The 15,334-nt window shown below is 58.9% G+C and overlaps 1 protein-coding gene across 2 annotated transcripts; it reads left to right on the top strand.

The window, feature by feature from the left end:
• Nucleotides 1–232: 232 nt before the first annotated feature.
• On the top strand, nucleotides 233–15,334 carry TEX22 (testis expressed 22). 2 transcript variants are annotated; one of them, XM_069558894.1, is made up of 4 exons: nucleotides 233–675; nucleotides 2,522–2,741; nucleotides 14,924–15,058; nucleotides 15,139–15,334. In XM_069558894.1, exons 2-4 carry the CDS (start codon nucleotides 2,577–2,579, stop codon nucleotides 15,316–15,318), a joined length of 480 nt encoding a protein of 159 aa, XP_069414995.1. In that variant the 5' UTR covers nucleotides 233–675; nucleotides 2,522–2,576; the 3' UTR covers nucleotides 15,319–15,334. The 2 variants fall into 2 exon arrangements, with proteins under 2 accessions (XP_069414995.1, XP_069414996.1); XM_069558895.1 differs by having other exon boundaries at nucleotides 326–502.

Below are 15,334 nucleotides of genomic sequence, written 5' to 3' on the forward strand. Positions count from 1 at the left end.
GACCCCTGCGCGGCCCCGAGATGAAGCTCCGGGTCATGGACGCCGGGGCGGGACAGCGTCCGCGTGGACAGCGGAAGCCCGGGCGGCCCCTGACGACTGAGGCCAGAGCGCAGGCGCGCCACGAGCCGGAAGCGGAAGCGGCCGGGCGGAAGCTTCCTTAGGCTCGGCTACGCCGTCTCGGGCCTTCCGGAACCGCTGCGGGCCCCGCCCCCTGGCCCGCCCCGCCCCCAGCGGGCCCGCCCCTCCTCCTCCCTCCCCTCCCCCGCGTACCCCCGCCGTAGCCAGCGGACCCACCCATCCCCGCCCCCCTGCGGAGTGTTACCCCGCCATTGGTGGGCCCCAGTTCTCCCGGTCTTCGTGCCCCCGATGTGTCCCGCGCCTCCCCATGACTCCCTCCCCTGACCCTCTGTCTTGTCCCCTGACCCCTGCCCTGCCACCCCTCCGCGGAGTGGAGACGGGCGGGCTGCCGTCTGCTGCGGCCCCGTCGCGCGTAGTCGTGCAGGTGAAGGGCACGGATCCTGGGCCCTGGGGTGTGGCCGGGCGTCGACGTGAGGTCACAGGGGTCTGGGAGAACCAGGCGGGGAGAGCTGCGTGGGGGCCCCTCCTTTCTCCCCTGGTCGTGCTGCCCGCAGGCAGAGTCCCGAGAAGCTGCCCATCCGAGGAGCTGGAGCCACGGTGGGAGAGGGGGCGTTCCTGGGGGAGGCTGGGGGGTAAGGGGCAGGGCGGTGGCTGCAGCCGCCCCGGCCTGGGGTGACCCTGCGGAGAGAAACGGATGCAGGAGCAGGGGGACCCTGGACACCCAAGGGGATGGACCTTTTTGAGGCTCACTGGCTGAGGTCACCCAGCACTGTCTGGCCAGTGGCTGGAAGCTGAGCCCAGTTCATTTCAGTCGCTCAGTCGTGTCCGACTCTGCGACCCCATGAATAGCAGCACGCCAGGTCTCCCTTTCCATCACCATCTCCCGGAGTTCACTCAGACTCACGTCCCATTGAGTCCGTGATGCCATCCAGCCATCTCATCCTGGGTCGTCCCCTTCTCCTCCTGCCCCTAATCCCTCCCAGCATCAGAGTCTTTTCCAATGATTCAACTCTTCGCATGAGGTGGCCAAAGTACTGGAGTTTCAGCTTTAGCATCATTCCTTCCAAAGAAATCCCAGGGCCGATCTCCTTCAGAATGGACTGGTTGGATCTCCTTGCAGTCCAAGGGACTCTCAAGAGTCTTCTCCAACACCGCAGTTCAAAAGCATCAGTTCTTCAGCGCTCAGCCTTCTTCACAGTCCAACTCTCACATCCATACATGACCACAGGAAAAACCATAGCCTTGACTAGACGGACCTTAATCGGCAAAGTAATGTCTCTGCTTTTGAATATACTGTCTAGGTTGGTCATAACTTTCCTTCCAAGGAGTAAGCGTCTTTTAATTTCATGGCTGCAGTCACCATCTGCAGTGATTTTGGAGCCCCCCAAAATAAAGTCTGACACTGTTTCCACTGTTTCCCCATCTGTTTCCCATGAAGTGATGGGACCGGATGCCATGATCTTCGTTTTCTGAACGTTGAGCTTTAAGCCAACTTTTTCGCTCTCCTCTTTGACTTTCATCAAGAGGCTTTTTAGCTCTTCACTTTCTTCCATAAGGGTGGTGTCATCTGCATATCTGAGGTTATTGATATTTCTCTCGGCAATCTTGATTCCAGCTTGTGTTTCTTCCAGTCCAGCGTTTCTCATGATGTACTCTGCATAGAAGTTAAATAAGCAGGGTGACAATATACAGCCTTGATGTACTCCTTTTCCTATTTGGAACCAGTCGGTTCTTCCATGTCCAGTTCTAACTGTTGCTTCCTGACCTGCATACAGATTTCTCAAGAGGCAGGTTAGGTGGTCTGGTATTGCCATCTCTTTCAGAATTTTCCACAGTTTATTGTGAGCCACAGAGTCAAAGGCTTTGGCATAGTCAATAAAGCAGAAATAGATATTTTTCTGGAACTCTCTTGCTTTTTCCATGATCCAGCAGATGTTGGCAATTTGATCTCTGGTTCCTCTGCCTTTTCTAAAACCAGCTTGAACATCAGGGAGTTCACGGTTCACATATTGCTGAAGCCTGGCTTGGAGAATTTTGAGCATTACTTTACTAGCGTGTGAGATGAGTACAATTGTGCGGTAGTTTGAGCATTCTTTGGTATTTCCTTTCTTTGGAGTTGGAATGAAAACTGACCTTTTCCAGTCCTGTGGCCACTGCTGAGTTTTCCACATTTGCTGGCATATTGAGTGCAGCACTTTCACAGCATCATCTTTCAGGATTTGAAATAGCTCAACTGGAATTCCATCACCTCCACTAGCTTTGTTCATAGTGATGCTTTCTAAGGCCCACTTGATTTCACATTCCAAGATGTCTGGCTCTAGATGAGTGATCACATCATCATGATTATCTGGGTCGTGAAGATCTTTTTTGTACAGTTCTTCCGTGTATTCTTGCCACCTCTTCTTAATATCTTTTGTGACCTTCCTCTGCCTGAGGGACCCAGGTAGCTGTGGGGACTTCGCCCCAGAGGTGCAGGCCAGCCGCCCAGGGGTCTGCAGATGGACAGCAGGGAGTGCTCGCTTAAGGCGCTCTTGAGGAAGAAGGCAGAGTCGCAGCCTTTCCAGGAGAAGGGGCAGCCCTCGGGGCCACCAAGTCCAGCGATGGCCTGGGGCCCACCAGGTGCCCAAAGCAGCAGTCAGCAGGAGCTGCAGACTCAGGACTGGGTAAGCTAGAGGGGGTTCCTCTCTGGAAACCTGGGTCCTGGCAGGGGAGTGTGGGTGGAGAGGGGGCCTCTGGAGCCCGGGGAGGGCCAGAGGGCATCTGATAACAGGCAGATGCTGGACTGGGGGCCATGCAGGGTGTCAGCATCCTCTCCCCCAGAGCCCGGGGTGGGCACCAAGGTGGGCGGGCACCAAGGTGGGCGCGCCTCTCCCAGCTGCCCGCAGCTGTGGGCGACCTACCTCTGCCGGCCACCCCAACCCCAGCTGCCGCCACATGGAGGGCGCCTGGCCAGGGGAGGCTCTGCACACAGCCGGGACGATGTCCTCCTGACCAGGTAGGTGGGCGGTCAGCAGGACACCTGTCCACCAAAATCATGACCGAAACGCTCCTGGAGGCCCTGCTTGGTGCTGGCCCCAGTGTGGAGGAGCCCATCTCACCCCAGCCGGCTGGGTGGGCTGCTGTCTGGTCACCGTGCAGCCCCGCGTGCACAGGGGGCAGCTTCCCAAGCAAAGGAAGCCAGGCCCCCAGAAGTTCCGGACGGTTCCCTGTGCGTCAGCGTCAAAGCCAGGCCTGATGGATCCAGGCTGAGGCAGGGTAGGCCCAGTGGCGCTCATGCGGCCGTGTGCTTGAACCCGTCTGCGGCCATGTCTGCAAGGCCCTGGGTTTCTGTGGAAAGGCGGGGGAGGAGGGAAGCGGGCTTTGGGTGCCATGCCAGCCGCGCCCCCGCCCGAAGCCAGCCACCGCTTGGCTTCTATGAGGCCAGTCTCTCGGGACAGGCCATCTAAGACATAAACACACAAGCATGTCGCCTGTCCGGGGCTAGGACTCCTTGGGAGGGGCCAGGGTGGGGCTTCTGTCTGGACGGGGGGCCTGCAGATGGAGGGGCCGGGCGACGCCTGGACAGGGGTGACCTGCTGCCTTTGCAGTTCCAAGAGGTGGGGGTGGCTGTCGGGGAGGGGTGCATGGGGACGAGGCCGAGAGGCAGCACAGCAGAGGGGTCCTGGGGGAGGCAGAGAAGGGGTGCAGACCCCTCTCCTCAGACTGCCAGGTTTCTGACTTGGGGCCAGGGAGTCCCACTGGGTCCCCTGCCTTGGCCGCCCTGTGGTACCCTCCTGCCTCTTCCCTCTGCTGCTCCCCGCCCTCGGGCAGCATCAGCCGTTGGGTGGCCCCGCGGGTGTGCTTGCTCACTCCGACTGTCCTGCTGCTCGTCCTCTCTGCCCCTCCCTGCTGTGCCCTGGCAGGGAAGCTCCTCCTCCAGTCTCCCCACGTCGGGACCTCGTCGTCTTTCTGGGACGAGCCGAGCTGACAGAGGTCGGCCCCCCAGTCCCTTCTGCCCCGGCCTTCCCGGCCCGAGCCCGCGCTGGCGGACACGTGCTCACAGGGCAGTGTCCTCGGGCTGAGGCCCAGGTCTGAGGAGACAGTCCCCCCTACAGCGACCGTCCCCAGACAGAGGGCCTCGCACAGAGGACCAGGCACGCCTGTGCCCGTCCGCCTCCCGGCAGGCCCACCAACATGGCTGCCGAGGACCCTGAGAAAGGCAAGAACCCATGGCACAGGATTGGGCGGGAGGACCGGCCTACAGGAGATAGCAACCCCTGTCCAGTGAGTGGCCTTGGGGCGGGCAGGACAGGGGGTCAGCTCTCAGCTGCGTGGTGGGGGGCGGCCGAAACACGAAGCTGCCCCCGTGGCCAGGCCCCAGCCCGCCAATGTTGCTATCAATTCTTAGTCCCTGCGGTAAACGCGAGGGAACAGCCAAGGGCACCAGACATTCTGAGATCTCTATCGTGAAAGAGAGCAAGACACCTGGAAAAAAAAAAAAAAAGAGTCGAAAAACCACAGTGCCAGGCGGGTCAGAGCCAAGCTGGAGGTGGGTCGCCGTCCCGTGTGGCCCGCGCCTTCTCAGAAGCGCTGGCCCAGCAGCCGAGCAGGGGGCATGGAGCCAGCACCGTGGGAGCCACGCGCCTGCACCCCGTCGGTGCCGGGGGTGCACTGGAGCCCGTCCACAGAGACGGTGCAGGAAGGGGTTGCAGGCGACTGCTTGGAAATGAGCAGCCCTTGCAGACACGTGCTGGGAGATGAATGAGTGAAAAGGCACGTTTGACAACAGGAGACTTGACAGGAGATAACGCAGACCTGCTTGAAGCTTTTAAACACCACAGAGCATTACCAAGAGGCTTGGCAACGGGCAGACACCATGTTCTTGGAGAGCACAACTCATTGGCACGGAGGGCTCTCCCCGGCGTTTCACAGCCCACTCAATAATGGTACAAATTGGTAAACATACATCGTCCCTTTCTTCAGTTGGGCAAACTGGTCGCATGGAAGAATAAACATAGGTGTAGCTCTAACAGGTGTGAATTCACATCACAAAGCTTCAGTCATTAAACTATAGTGTCCTGTCCTGTTATGAGTGACAGCAGAGCTGAATAGGAGATCTGGAAACTTCCAGTGTGTGCAGACACTTAGTGTAAACTGAAGATGCCATCCCAAACCTGTAAGGAGGGACGAGGGGCTGTGGGATCTTAGCCCCCTCGCCTGGGGAGGGACTGGTGCCCCCTGCAGTGGAACCGTGGTGTCTTAACCACTGGCCCACCAGGGCAGTCCCGTGGCTGTTTCGGTAAATGTTGAGACAGTGTGCAGCTGTCTAGAAGAAAGGGACTTGTAGGCACACCTCTCACTCAGTACCAGGATGAAGGTGTCGAAGTTTTAAATGCACAAAAAATAAACCATAAAAGTGTTAAGAGGCTTCCCTGGTGGTCCAGGGGCTAAGACTCCGTGCTCCCAGTGCAGGGGCCCAGGTTTGATCCCTGGTCAGGGAACTGGATCCCACATGCTGCAACTAAGACCCAGCGCAGCCAAATAAATAAAAACAGTCATTTTCAGAAAGTGGTAGAAGAAACCCTGGGAAGATCCCTCTGTGGGCATGGTGTGTTAGCCGCCCAGCCATGTCTGGCTCTTTGTGGCCCCATGGACTGTAGCCCTCCAGACTCATCTGTCCATGCAGTTCCCCAGGCAAGAATACTGGAGTGGGCAGCCATTCTCTTCCCCAGGGTATCATCCTCACCCAGAGACCGAGCGTGACTCTCCTACCTTGCAGGCAGGTTCTTTACCATCTGAGCCACCGGGGAGCCTATGACCACAGAAGCAGGGGCAGCCTTTCCAGTCAGGCCGTGCGGCCCCACGGACTGCAGCACACCAGGCTCCTCTGTCCTCGCTTGGATCTCCCGGAGTTTGCTCAGATCCGAGCCCACTGAGTCGATGATGCCATCCAACCATCTCATCCTCTGCTGCCCTCTTCTCCTCCTGCCCTCAGTCTTTCCCAGCAGCAGGGGACTCTCATTCTTCTCCAGCACCATAGTTGGAAAGCATCAGTTCTTCGGCGTTCAGCTTCCTTTATGCACCAGCTCTTAAATCCGTGCATGACTACTGGGAAAACCATAGCTTTGACTATGTGGATCTTTGTCAGCATAGTGATGTCTCTGCTTTGGAATACATTGTCCAGGTTTGTCATAGATTCCCTTCCAAGGAGCATCTCTGAATTTCCTGGCTGCAGTCACCATCCACACGGATTTTGGAGCCTAAGGAAACAAAAGCTGTCACTGCTTCCGCTTTTTCCCCTTCTCTTTGCCACGAAGTGATGGGGTCAGATGCCATAATCTTAGTTTTTTGAATGCTGAGTTTCAGGCCAGCTTTTTAACTCCTCTTTCACGCTCACCAAGAGACTCGAGCTCCTCTTCACTTCCTGCCATTAGAGTCGTATCGTCTGCTTACCTGAGGTTAATACCTTGCTGGCAATCTTGATTCCAGCTTGCGATTCACCTAGCCTGGTACTTTGCATGATGTGCTCTGCATATAAGTTAAAGAACTGAAGGAGATGGCAACCCACTCCAGTATTCTTGCCTGGAGAATCCCATGGATGGGGGAGCCTGGAGGGCTACAGTCCACGGGGTCGCAAAGAGTCGGACACATCTGAGCAACTTCACTTTACTTTCAAAACCCAACAACAACAAAAAAAACAAGAATTCAACTCAAAAATAGCTAAAAGGCTTGAATGGACACTTCTCCAAGGATGCACAAAATGGTCAGCAAGCACACGAAAAAAATGCTCAACATCATTAGTCCCAGGGCAGTGCAAATCAGAGCTGCAGTGAGACACCACCTCAGTCTTGTTAGGATGGCTATAATGATTTTTTTAAAAGGACAAGTGCTGGCAAGAGTGTGGAGAAACTGGAAGCTCACGCACTGGAGGGAGAGTGAAATGGTACAGTCGATGGAGTTCCCTCAGAAAGTGGAGCACAGGAGTGTGGTGTGACCCACAATTTCAGTTCTGCGTAAACAGCTGAAAAAAATCCAAGGCAGAGAAACAAACAGATACTTGTATATCCACGTTCTCGGGGGGATGCACTGGAGAATAACCAGAACCTAGAAGCAACCCAGGTGTCCTTGGACAGACGAAGGCGGTGAAAACATAGAGCAGAGCGTAACTCAGCCCTCCAAAGGGAGCGCGCTCTGACACAGGACACGGCGTGGGCGGGCCTTGAGGACGTGGTGCGGAGTGGGGTAAGCAGAGCACAGGACAGACGGGCCCACGCGCGGGCTCCCTCAGGGTGTCAGCTTCAGAGAAAGAGAGTAGACGAGTAGGGCGAGGGCTGGGCAGGGCTGGGAGTGAGTGTGTCGTGGGGACAGTCTCGGTTTGGGCGATGGAAAGCCCTGGACATCTTGGTGATGGTTGCACAACAGTTTGGATGTGCTTATGCCAGTGAGCTGTACGCTTAAAAATGGTCAAAGTGGCCGATTTTACGTTACGTGCATTTTATCACAGTAAAAAAAAAAACAAAGGGAGGGAAAGAGAAGGAGCAAGAGGTCATCTGACGGGGCATGACGCAGGGAGCAGTGGGGAGCCAAAGAAACTCCCCCGGGCCCAGAGGTGGCGCTTCCTGGAGCCCGTCCCCGCCCTGAAGGAAGGGCTGGTAAACGAGCTGGCCCCGGGGAGTTAACTGAGGACACAGCCCAGCGGCTCAGATGAATGGTGGGCGGGGAATTAGGGCTGGAGGCCGAAGGGAACTTGAGCGCAAGTTCCAGGACAGGAGAGAGGCTGAGTGAGGCCGAGCTGGCCCTGCAGGGCTCGGGGCCAGTCTGGGCTGGACGGATGCCCTGGGCAGCTGGGGCCAGCAGGTTGCATAGGAAACAGCAAGACTGCGAGGAAGCCCCAAGTCCTGCCCCGACAACCCCCACCACCCAGACAAAGGACCCGCGTGAGGCTCAGAGGGCCACCTGACACAGCGGACAGCAGGCGGGCCGTGGGCACACACATCACGCGCGCACACGCCACACGCACACACATGCCTGCAGGAGAGGCAGATGGTCCCCCGGAGGCACAGGCCTTTCACAGAAAGGGAGCCAGAAAAAAGTGAAAGGTATTTGATATCAGGGCAATAGATGAAACTCATGAAGATGCGGGAGGCCAGAGCATTGGCAAGACGCGCGGGGACCCGGCGCCCCTCGGATGACAGAGCCCCAGGGTGGCCCAGGTCGGGCCTGCGGAAGGCCAGACGCCAGCCGCCCCCCAGGAGCACGCGGCCCAGACCGCCGTGCCCCTCCCCAGGTGAGGGCTCGCGCGGCTCCCATGCTGCGAGCAGGCAGTGCCACTCGCGGGACGAGCCCCCGGAGCCCGCCTGCCGGAAGCGCTCTGTGCCCCTGGGCTCCGGTCGCACAGCCCGGCCTCCGCGGGCGTGGGCTTGTCAAGGAGCCTGCCCGGGACCAGGTCAGCACAGTTTCTTGGGGGAAAGACTGGGAGCAAGTATGGCACTGTTCATTTTGGATCATGGATTCCCGGGTTTTAAAATACACTTTCCTGTGCGTGTTCTCAAGTGGCTACCGTCCCAGTTTTGAACAAAACGTGTGCCTGAGGCAGGCTGGGGCGGGACAGCCCTTCCACTGGCAGGGCCTGGCGAGCAAGGTCTCCCTGCAGTGGGCACAGGCCTCCCCCCACCTGCGGCGACTCGGCTGCCCCAAGCACAGCCAAGGCCAGTGTTACCCGAATCCCCTGGGGCGGCAGCACGCACACGGCAGGGGCGTCACCATGCAGTCTCGCCTGGTGGGGGGATAGCAGAGACCCTGAACCCTGCTGATCTGAATCCATGTCACAGAGGGCTTTTCAGAACCCTGAAGAGACTAAGAGCAAAGGAAACTCTAAAGTGGGCCCAGACCTTCCCTAATGAGGGTTCGTGGGTAGGTGTCCATGTGCCCAAGAAGCGAATCCTCTGCGTCGATGCGGTCCTCGCAGCCCAGAGCGTCACCCTGGCACCCGTGTTGGCTGATGAGGCGGGGAAAGGAGAGGAGCGATGCCCTCTGACTGAAGCACAGGTTGAAAAATCCAGAAGTAGATCCAACCGCGCGGCAAACTCCGCGACCACAGAAGGCAGCCCCGTGCAGGACTGCAGGGCCTCCGCCCTCCTCAGCCCTGCCGACTGCAGGGCCTCCGCCCTCCTCAGCCCTGCCCCCAGCATCCAGGAGGGCGCACAGCACATAGCAGGTGCTCAGTGACCATGCCCTGAATAAACGGACTTGCATGAACGCAAGAAAACTGTGGCCCATGGATGAAGTGATTGGAAATCTCCTAGTCATGTTCTGAGCTTCCCTGGTGGCCCCGTGGTTAAGACCCTGCACTTCCACTGCAGGAGGCGAGGGTTTGATCCCTGCTTGGGGAGCCACATGCCAGCAGTGTGGCCAAAAAGATTTTTTTTTTAAAGCAAAAAATATTTTCTTCATTAGCAAAAGGAGGAAGATCACATGATTATTTCAGTGGGTTAGAAAAATAATGTTGATATATTCCAGTCTCCTTCCTTGGGAGAAAAAAATAAAAAACTGTCCATTCTTAATAGGTAGGAAGAAATGGACATTTCTGTAACCTGGTGAAGGGGCGCCAGAGAGCCCTCCGCGGTCGTCTTTCCCAAAGCGGCAGCTCGGCCGTCACCGTGATGCTGCTGAGACAGCTCATGGGGCTTGCACCAAAGTCGGGGCTGCGAGGACCGCATCAAAGAGAAAAGATACGCAGTCACCTGGTGGTGGTTCTTCAGTGGCTAAGTCATCTCTGGCTCTTTGCGACCCCATGGACTGCAGCACGCCAGGCTTTCCTGTCCTTCACCAGCTCCTGGAGCTCGCTCAAACTCTGTCCATCAAGTCGGTGATGCCATCCAACCATCTCATCCTCTGTCGTCCCCTCCTCCTCCTGCCTTCAATCTTTCCCAGCATCAGTAGCTTGGAACAGTAATAAATATTCTCATCCCAGTTTCTGTAGGTCAGGAAGCTGGGAGTGGCTTAGTTGGGTGGCTTTGGCTCAGAGCCCCTTGTGAGGTTATTCCAAGACACCAGAGAGAGATGCAGTCACAAGGAAGCTCGAGAAAAGCTGAAGGTGCCTCCCCGGTCTGGCTGGCAAGTCAGTCCTTGATCCCTGTTGCTGGCTGAGCAGCCCTTGGAGACCTGGGTGAGCGGGCACCACAAGTTTCAATGGCATCACAAGACTGGGAAGTGAGCGCCTCTGAACAAGTGGAGGGGACGTGGGCTAGAAACAACACCCGATCGAGCCAGAGGAAGGGGGCAGGGAAAGGCCCTGACATGGGCAAGGCCAGCAAAGCCGGAGACACAGCGAGTCAGAGGCAGCCGTCGTCAGAGTGGGCTGCAAAGGGCGCCCCCCCCCCCCCCCCGCTCCGACACACGCAGACGGCGCAGGGGGAGCCTGGGGTACTCTCGCGGCGGGAGGAGGCAGACTGCGCATGGTCTGCGTCAGTTCAGAGGCGCGTTGCTGCCAGGCGCGGCCAGCCACCATGGGCTCCAGGGGCAGGGTGGGTGGGAAAGGAGCAGACAGCGGGGTGCCCGTGTGAGGGGCTCCCTTTACTGAGGGCTCAGAAATGTGCAGAAGGAAACTGCGGTTGCAGAGTTTGGAAAATCGGAGATTTGAAGTTGTTTTTTTTTACCTGGAAAAGAAACCAGGCAAGAGTTTTAAAACAGAAGAGCAGGGCCTGGCTCGCCTGCTCTGAGCAGAGAGTGTTGCGTGGCGCTGGGATGGATGCTGGCCGGGGGGCTCGAAGCCTGCACAGACTGTCCAGGTCGAATCCTGGAGTTTAATTTCCCCGTGGGGAACACACTTTTCAGTGAGTAATATTGGGGTGACCGGCCATCCATCTAGACCCCCCGACTCGTCAGACACACACACACACACACACACACACGAGCTGCAAGTTAAAACCAAACGCAGAAGTGCCGGGAGAACGGGAACGGGAGCCGTGCTGAGAGTCCAAGGGGGAAACGCCCGAGCAAACCCTAACGTAAAACCCCAGCAAACCTGACTGCTGTGTGTGAGGCTGGTACAAAGACGCAATGGAGGTGCAGGACGGTCTGGGAAAAATACTTGTAACATTTAGAACATACAAATGTCTACCAACCAAACGTGTGAAGAGATGCCTGAGAGCAAAGAGAAGACAGTTTAAAACTGAGGAGAAAAGTACATTGAGTCTGAGGACATACATAGTTCATTAAGAAGAAACGGGGGCTGCCCCGGTGGTCCGCTGGCTAAGACTGCGTGCTCCCAATTCAGGGGGCCAGTTTGGATCCCTGGCCAGGACCTATTAATAGACTCCACAGGCCACAGCTAAAACTGGGCACAGCCAATATAAATAAATACTTAATAGAAAAGAAGATGGGCACTAAACACGGAAACAGTGGCAAAAATGACAGAGGTGGTTGATGGCGTGAGGACTATTCTGCTTTAATGGTTTTTCAAAAAACCAACTTTCAGTCACTGTCCATTGTATTTTCTTCCATTCTGATTTACTCACCAGTCTTCCCTAATTCTCCTTTTAAACTTTGAGAGGACCTCTTTCGTTGTTGTTTTTTCCTAGCTTCTTTAATTATTTGCTCGGTCCCTTGTTCCAGGGCTTTTCCCCTAATTTTCCAGCATTTAAAGCTGCCCTGTGTCCTCAGAGGCAGCGCTGGCCTCCCTCATGGCTGGTGGGAGTCCTCCTTGTCCCCTCCTGAGAATCGGGTCCCCTTCCGCTCCGGCTTCCGTGCCCGTGGGAGCTCCTGGTGCGGGTTACCAGGCAGGCCCACGAGGGGGTCTTTTCTGCCCATGGCCTGGGGTGGCCGCTGTTGGTGACGGTCGTCCTGTCGGTGAGCACAGGGGCCCCTGTGCGTGCCGTCAGGTCGCTCCACTCCGTAATGCCCGTCTCTCCTCGTAAAGCTGTGCGCCACTCTCGATACCCCACGTGAGCACAGAGCTGAGAAGAGCCGCCCTGAGGGCTCAGTGGAGGCTCCTGTCCCAGGAACGCGTGCTCGCTGCCTTCCCCCGTCCGCAGACACCTGCCTCTCCGCAGGTCCTGCTCCCCAGCGACCCTGGCCCGGAGCCGAGCGTGGGCAGCTTCCCTCCACCGAGACCGTCACCTCTCAGACAGCTACTGCGTCTCCTGGAGGTGACGATGGCGCCGTCCCGTCCCTTCTGCATCTTCTGACCCCTCCCAGACTTCCAGCACAGCTGTGGCCCTTGTCTCACAAACGACCTGGCGCCCCGGGCCCCGGCTGTCGCTCCCGCCGGGTGGGCTGGGGCCCCTCCCTGCCTCTGGCAGCTCCTCAGAAGGCCCCGCAGGTACTCAGTTCCAACTGGACGGTCCTGAAGGTACTCTGTTCTGCCTGCACACCTGGGTGGGTGGCAGTCCTAGCGCGAAGTCGCCCTCCTGCAGGAGTTTGGGGCCTTGGGTTCTCCCAGCGCTGGGAGCTCCTTGCCCCCCCACGTGCCCGTTTCTCTCCGCCTGGTTCTCAGATGTCCCCCACTGTCTCCCCTCAGTCCTGTGGGAGCCCTTCCAGCCTGGAGCCTTGCCCCTTGGAGGGGGTGTGTGCGTGCGCACGCCCGAGTCATGCGCGCGCCCGTGTGCGTGCGCGCGCGCGCGCGTGTCTGTGCGCGCGGCCCCTCTGTTCTCTCTGAACGCTGTTGTTAGCTGTCGGGCCTGCACGCCTGGCTCTCCCTTTCCTCGCGTTTCCTCGCCTTGGCTTTGGGGTTTGTTGCCGGTCCCGTCGCTAGTCTTTGCTGTGACGATGCTCTGTGACACACGGCTTGGCGGCAGACTTCTGTCCGTCTGCTCACAGGCTGAGGTCGGTGGGTCGTCCCGTGCCTCTCACCACCGGAGGTCTCCCCTGGAAGGCTGTGCTCGGGTGGACACACGGTCACAGGAGGCCCCCCTCGGGCCGCGTGGGCAACCCCCGTGCGCCACCAGCATCCTCGGACCCGCCCCACTTCAGGGGGAACGCCTGTGACGCCGCCTTTGGCGCCGTGGGCCTCGGTCACGGCGGCGGGCTGCCCGCGCAGCAGCCCCTCTTTGCTCTGTCCTCTTCTGTCTCACAGTCCGTGGGGTCCAGGAGGCGGCGGGAGGGGGAGGTGGCATGCTTCCTCCCACTCCCGTCGGAGCCTCTTGGGCCCGGCCGGGGCTCTCCCCTGTGTTTCTCGTCCGTGGAGGCTGCCCTGTCTGCACCCAGGGGCGGGCCCGTGGGCTGGCTGGAGGCCCCGTGTGCCGGGGGCAGCCTCGCCAGCAGTCGCGAACGTCGCGGGGTGATCGGGCAGGCTTCTGGCTGCTCTGCACTGGACGCCCCGGCTCTGTAGGGCTCTTCTCGGCTGGTCTTTTTCCCCAGAAAGGAGCCCTCCCCTCTCCTAGGTGGAGAGGTTGTTTAGCCAGGCTGCCAGGGTTCTTGATGTAGAGCGGGAAGAGGGGCTGGGGACTTCGCTTTATTCTTTTCCTTTTTTTTGCTTAAAAAACAGAAATGCATTGGTTTTCGGTCTGGAGGCAAGAAGGTCAAACTCTGTGTCAGCTGGGCTGGCTCCTCCTGCTGGCCGAGCCTCTCCTGGGCGGGCCTCTCTCCCTTCTCCTGTGTTGCTCACGCTATCCTCCTCCTGTGTGTGTTTCTGGCTCCAAGCATCCACTTCCCCCACCACACCCTGACCATTTTGAAGTGGTGTTAAGTGGTGTTAAGCACTGGGTTGGCCAAGAAGCTCGTTTGGGTTTTTCTGTCCCGTGGAGAACCCCGAATGAACATTCGCTCACCTCACCGTGAAGACTGCAGCAGCTTCCATGCTGCAGCTCTGAAATGCTGTCCACGTCAAACCGCACCCGCCCCTCCCCAAGCCCGGGCAGCCGTGGTGCCGTGCTCCGACTGCGAACCTGGCGACTCCAGGTAGCTCCCGCGAGTGGACCACACGAGACCTGCGTTCTCTGCGCCCGCGTCTCCGAGGTTCACCCACGCTGCAGCTTACGCAGTGTCTTTCCTTTTTAAGGCTGGATGTTACTCCGTCGTATGGACGGGCCACACGAGGCTGATTCATTCATCCGTTGATGGGCATTTGGGTTGCAGCCACTTGCTGGCTACTGTGAACAGTGTGGCTCCAAACACGAGTGCAGAAATATCTCTTTGACTTGCTTTCCATTCCTTCCGACGTATACCCAGAAGTTGGATTGTTAGGTCATATGGTAGTTCTATTTTTAGGTTTTTGAGGAATGGGGACTGAGTTTGTCTTAATCCTCCTTTTATTTTTAGCATGGCACCTACCCCAGCCCCCATGGCACTCTGAGGGTGACCTCCTGGACCCTGCAGGGAGGCAGCCAGCTGGCCCCTGGCTGGGCAGAGTGGGAGGGGCTCTGGAGCCCTTCAGGGACAGCCCACCTGGGCAGGAGCGGGGGTGCGGGTCCTGCAGGGTGCCTGCGGGCCTGTCCCGTGTGCCTGTGGAGCCCTGAGTGTCGTCTCCCCTAACGCCTCTCTGTGGGCATTTTGGAGGGGCCTGGGACGAGACTGACTTTTGGGCCCCGTCTTACTCGAGGCACCCACAGTCTGACTTCCTGTTCCGGGGGCCTCCCCAGAGGGTGGGCCGACTGTGCCCAGCTAGGAAGGGGCACTAGCGGAGGGCTACGACCTCTGCTGTAATGGCCCCCAACATCCAGGGGGCCAACCCACACACAGGGAAGCGGGACAGGTGCTGGCCTGGGTGTCCAGGCGCCGAGCGGCTGACGAAAGCCACACACAGCCCCAGAGCTGTGCTGAAGCTCTGCCCGCCCGCCGGCACTGCGGTGGCTGTGTGGAGCGCAGAGGGCTGGCGGGTGCGGGACCCCGGGTGCGGCCGGCGCAGACCCCTGCCTTGTCCCCCCAGGTGTGCGAGCCGCAGGACAGCTGGCGCCGGAGCCGCCGCCGCTGGAGCGTCAGCATAGATGAGCGCCGGAGGCTGGCTGTGCTGCTGGGCCGCAGCGAGAAGCCGGGCGTCGCGGGGGCGCCCCCCTCCTGCAGGGTGCGGGGAAGCGCGGGAGCGCCGGGCCCCGCCCCTCCCCTCCGGGCCCGGCCCCGCCCCTGACCCCGCCCTCCCCGCAGGACCTCGCGCGGATCGTGGCCCAGCTGGTGTCCGAGGACGTGGACAAGGACGTGCTCTTCCCCCACCCGCCGAGGTCCTCCGAGTCCACCAACGCCTTCCAAGCCTTCCTGGTCCGGAGCAAGCCTTTCTGGCACAACGTGGCTCTGGAGGCCCCGGCCTCGAGGTCGCCGCCCTCCTAAGAGCCGACTCAGCCCA

Source organism: Ovis canadensis, chromosome 18, assembly GCF_042477335.2.
Source record: "Ovis canadensis isolate MfBH-ARS-UI-01 breed Bighorn chromosome 18, ARS-UI_OviCan_v2, whole genome shotgun sequence".
In the NCBI taxonomy this organism is placed as follows: domain Eukaryota; kingdom Metazoa; phylum Chordata; class Mammalia; order Artiodactyla; family Bovidae; genus Ovis; species Ovis canadensis.

Excerpts from the sequence above, each read along its gene's own strand:
- TEX22 (XM_069558894.1), top strand. The coding sequence starts at position 2,577 with ATGGACAGCAGGGAGTGCTCGCTTAAGGCGCTCTTGAGGAAGAAGGCA. Across the intron at positions 2,742-14,923 it reads AGCTGCAGACTCAGGACTGG|GTGTGCGAGCCGCAGGACAG; the intron begins GTAAGCTAGAGG and ends TTGTCCCCCCAG. Across the intron at positions 15,059-15,138 it reads GGGCGCCCCCCTCCTGCAGG|GACCTCGCGCGGATCGTGGC; the intron begins GTGCGGGGAAGC and ends CCCTCCCCGCAG.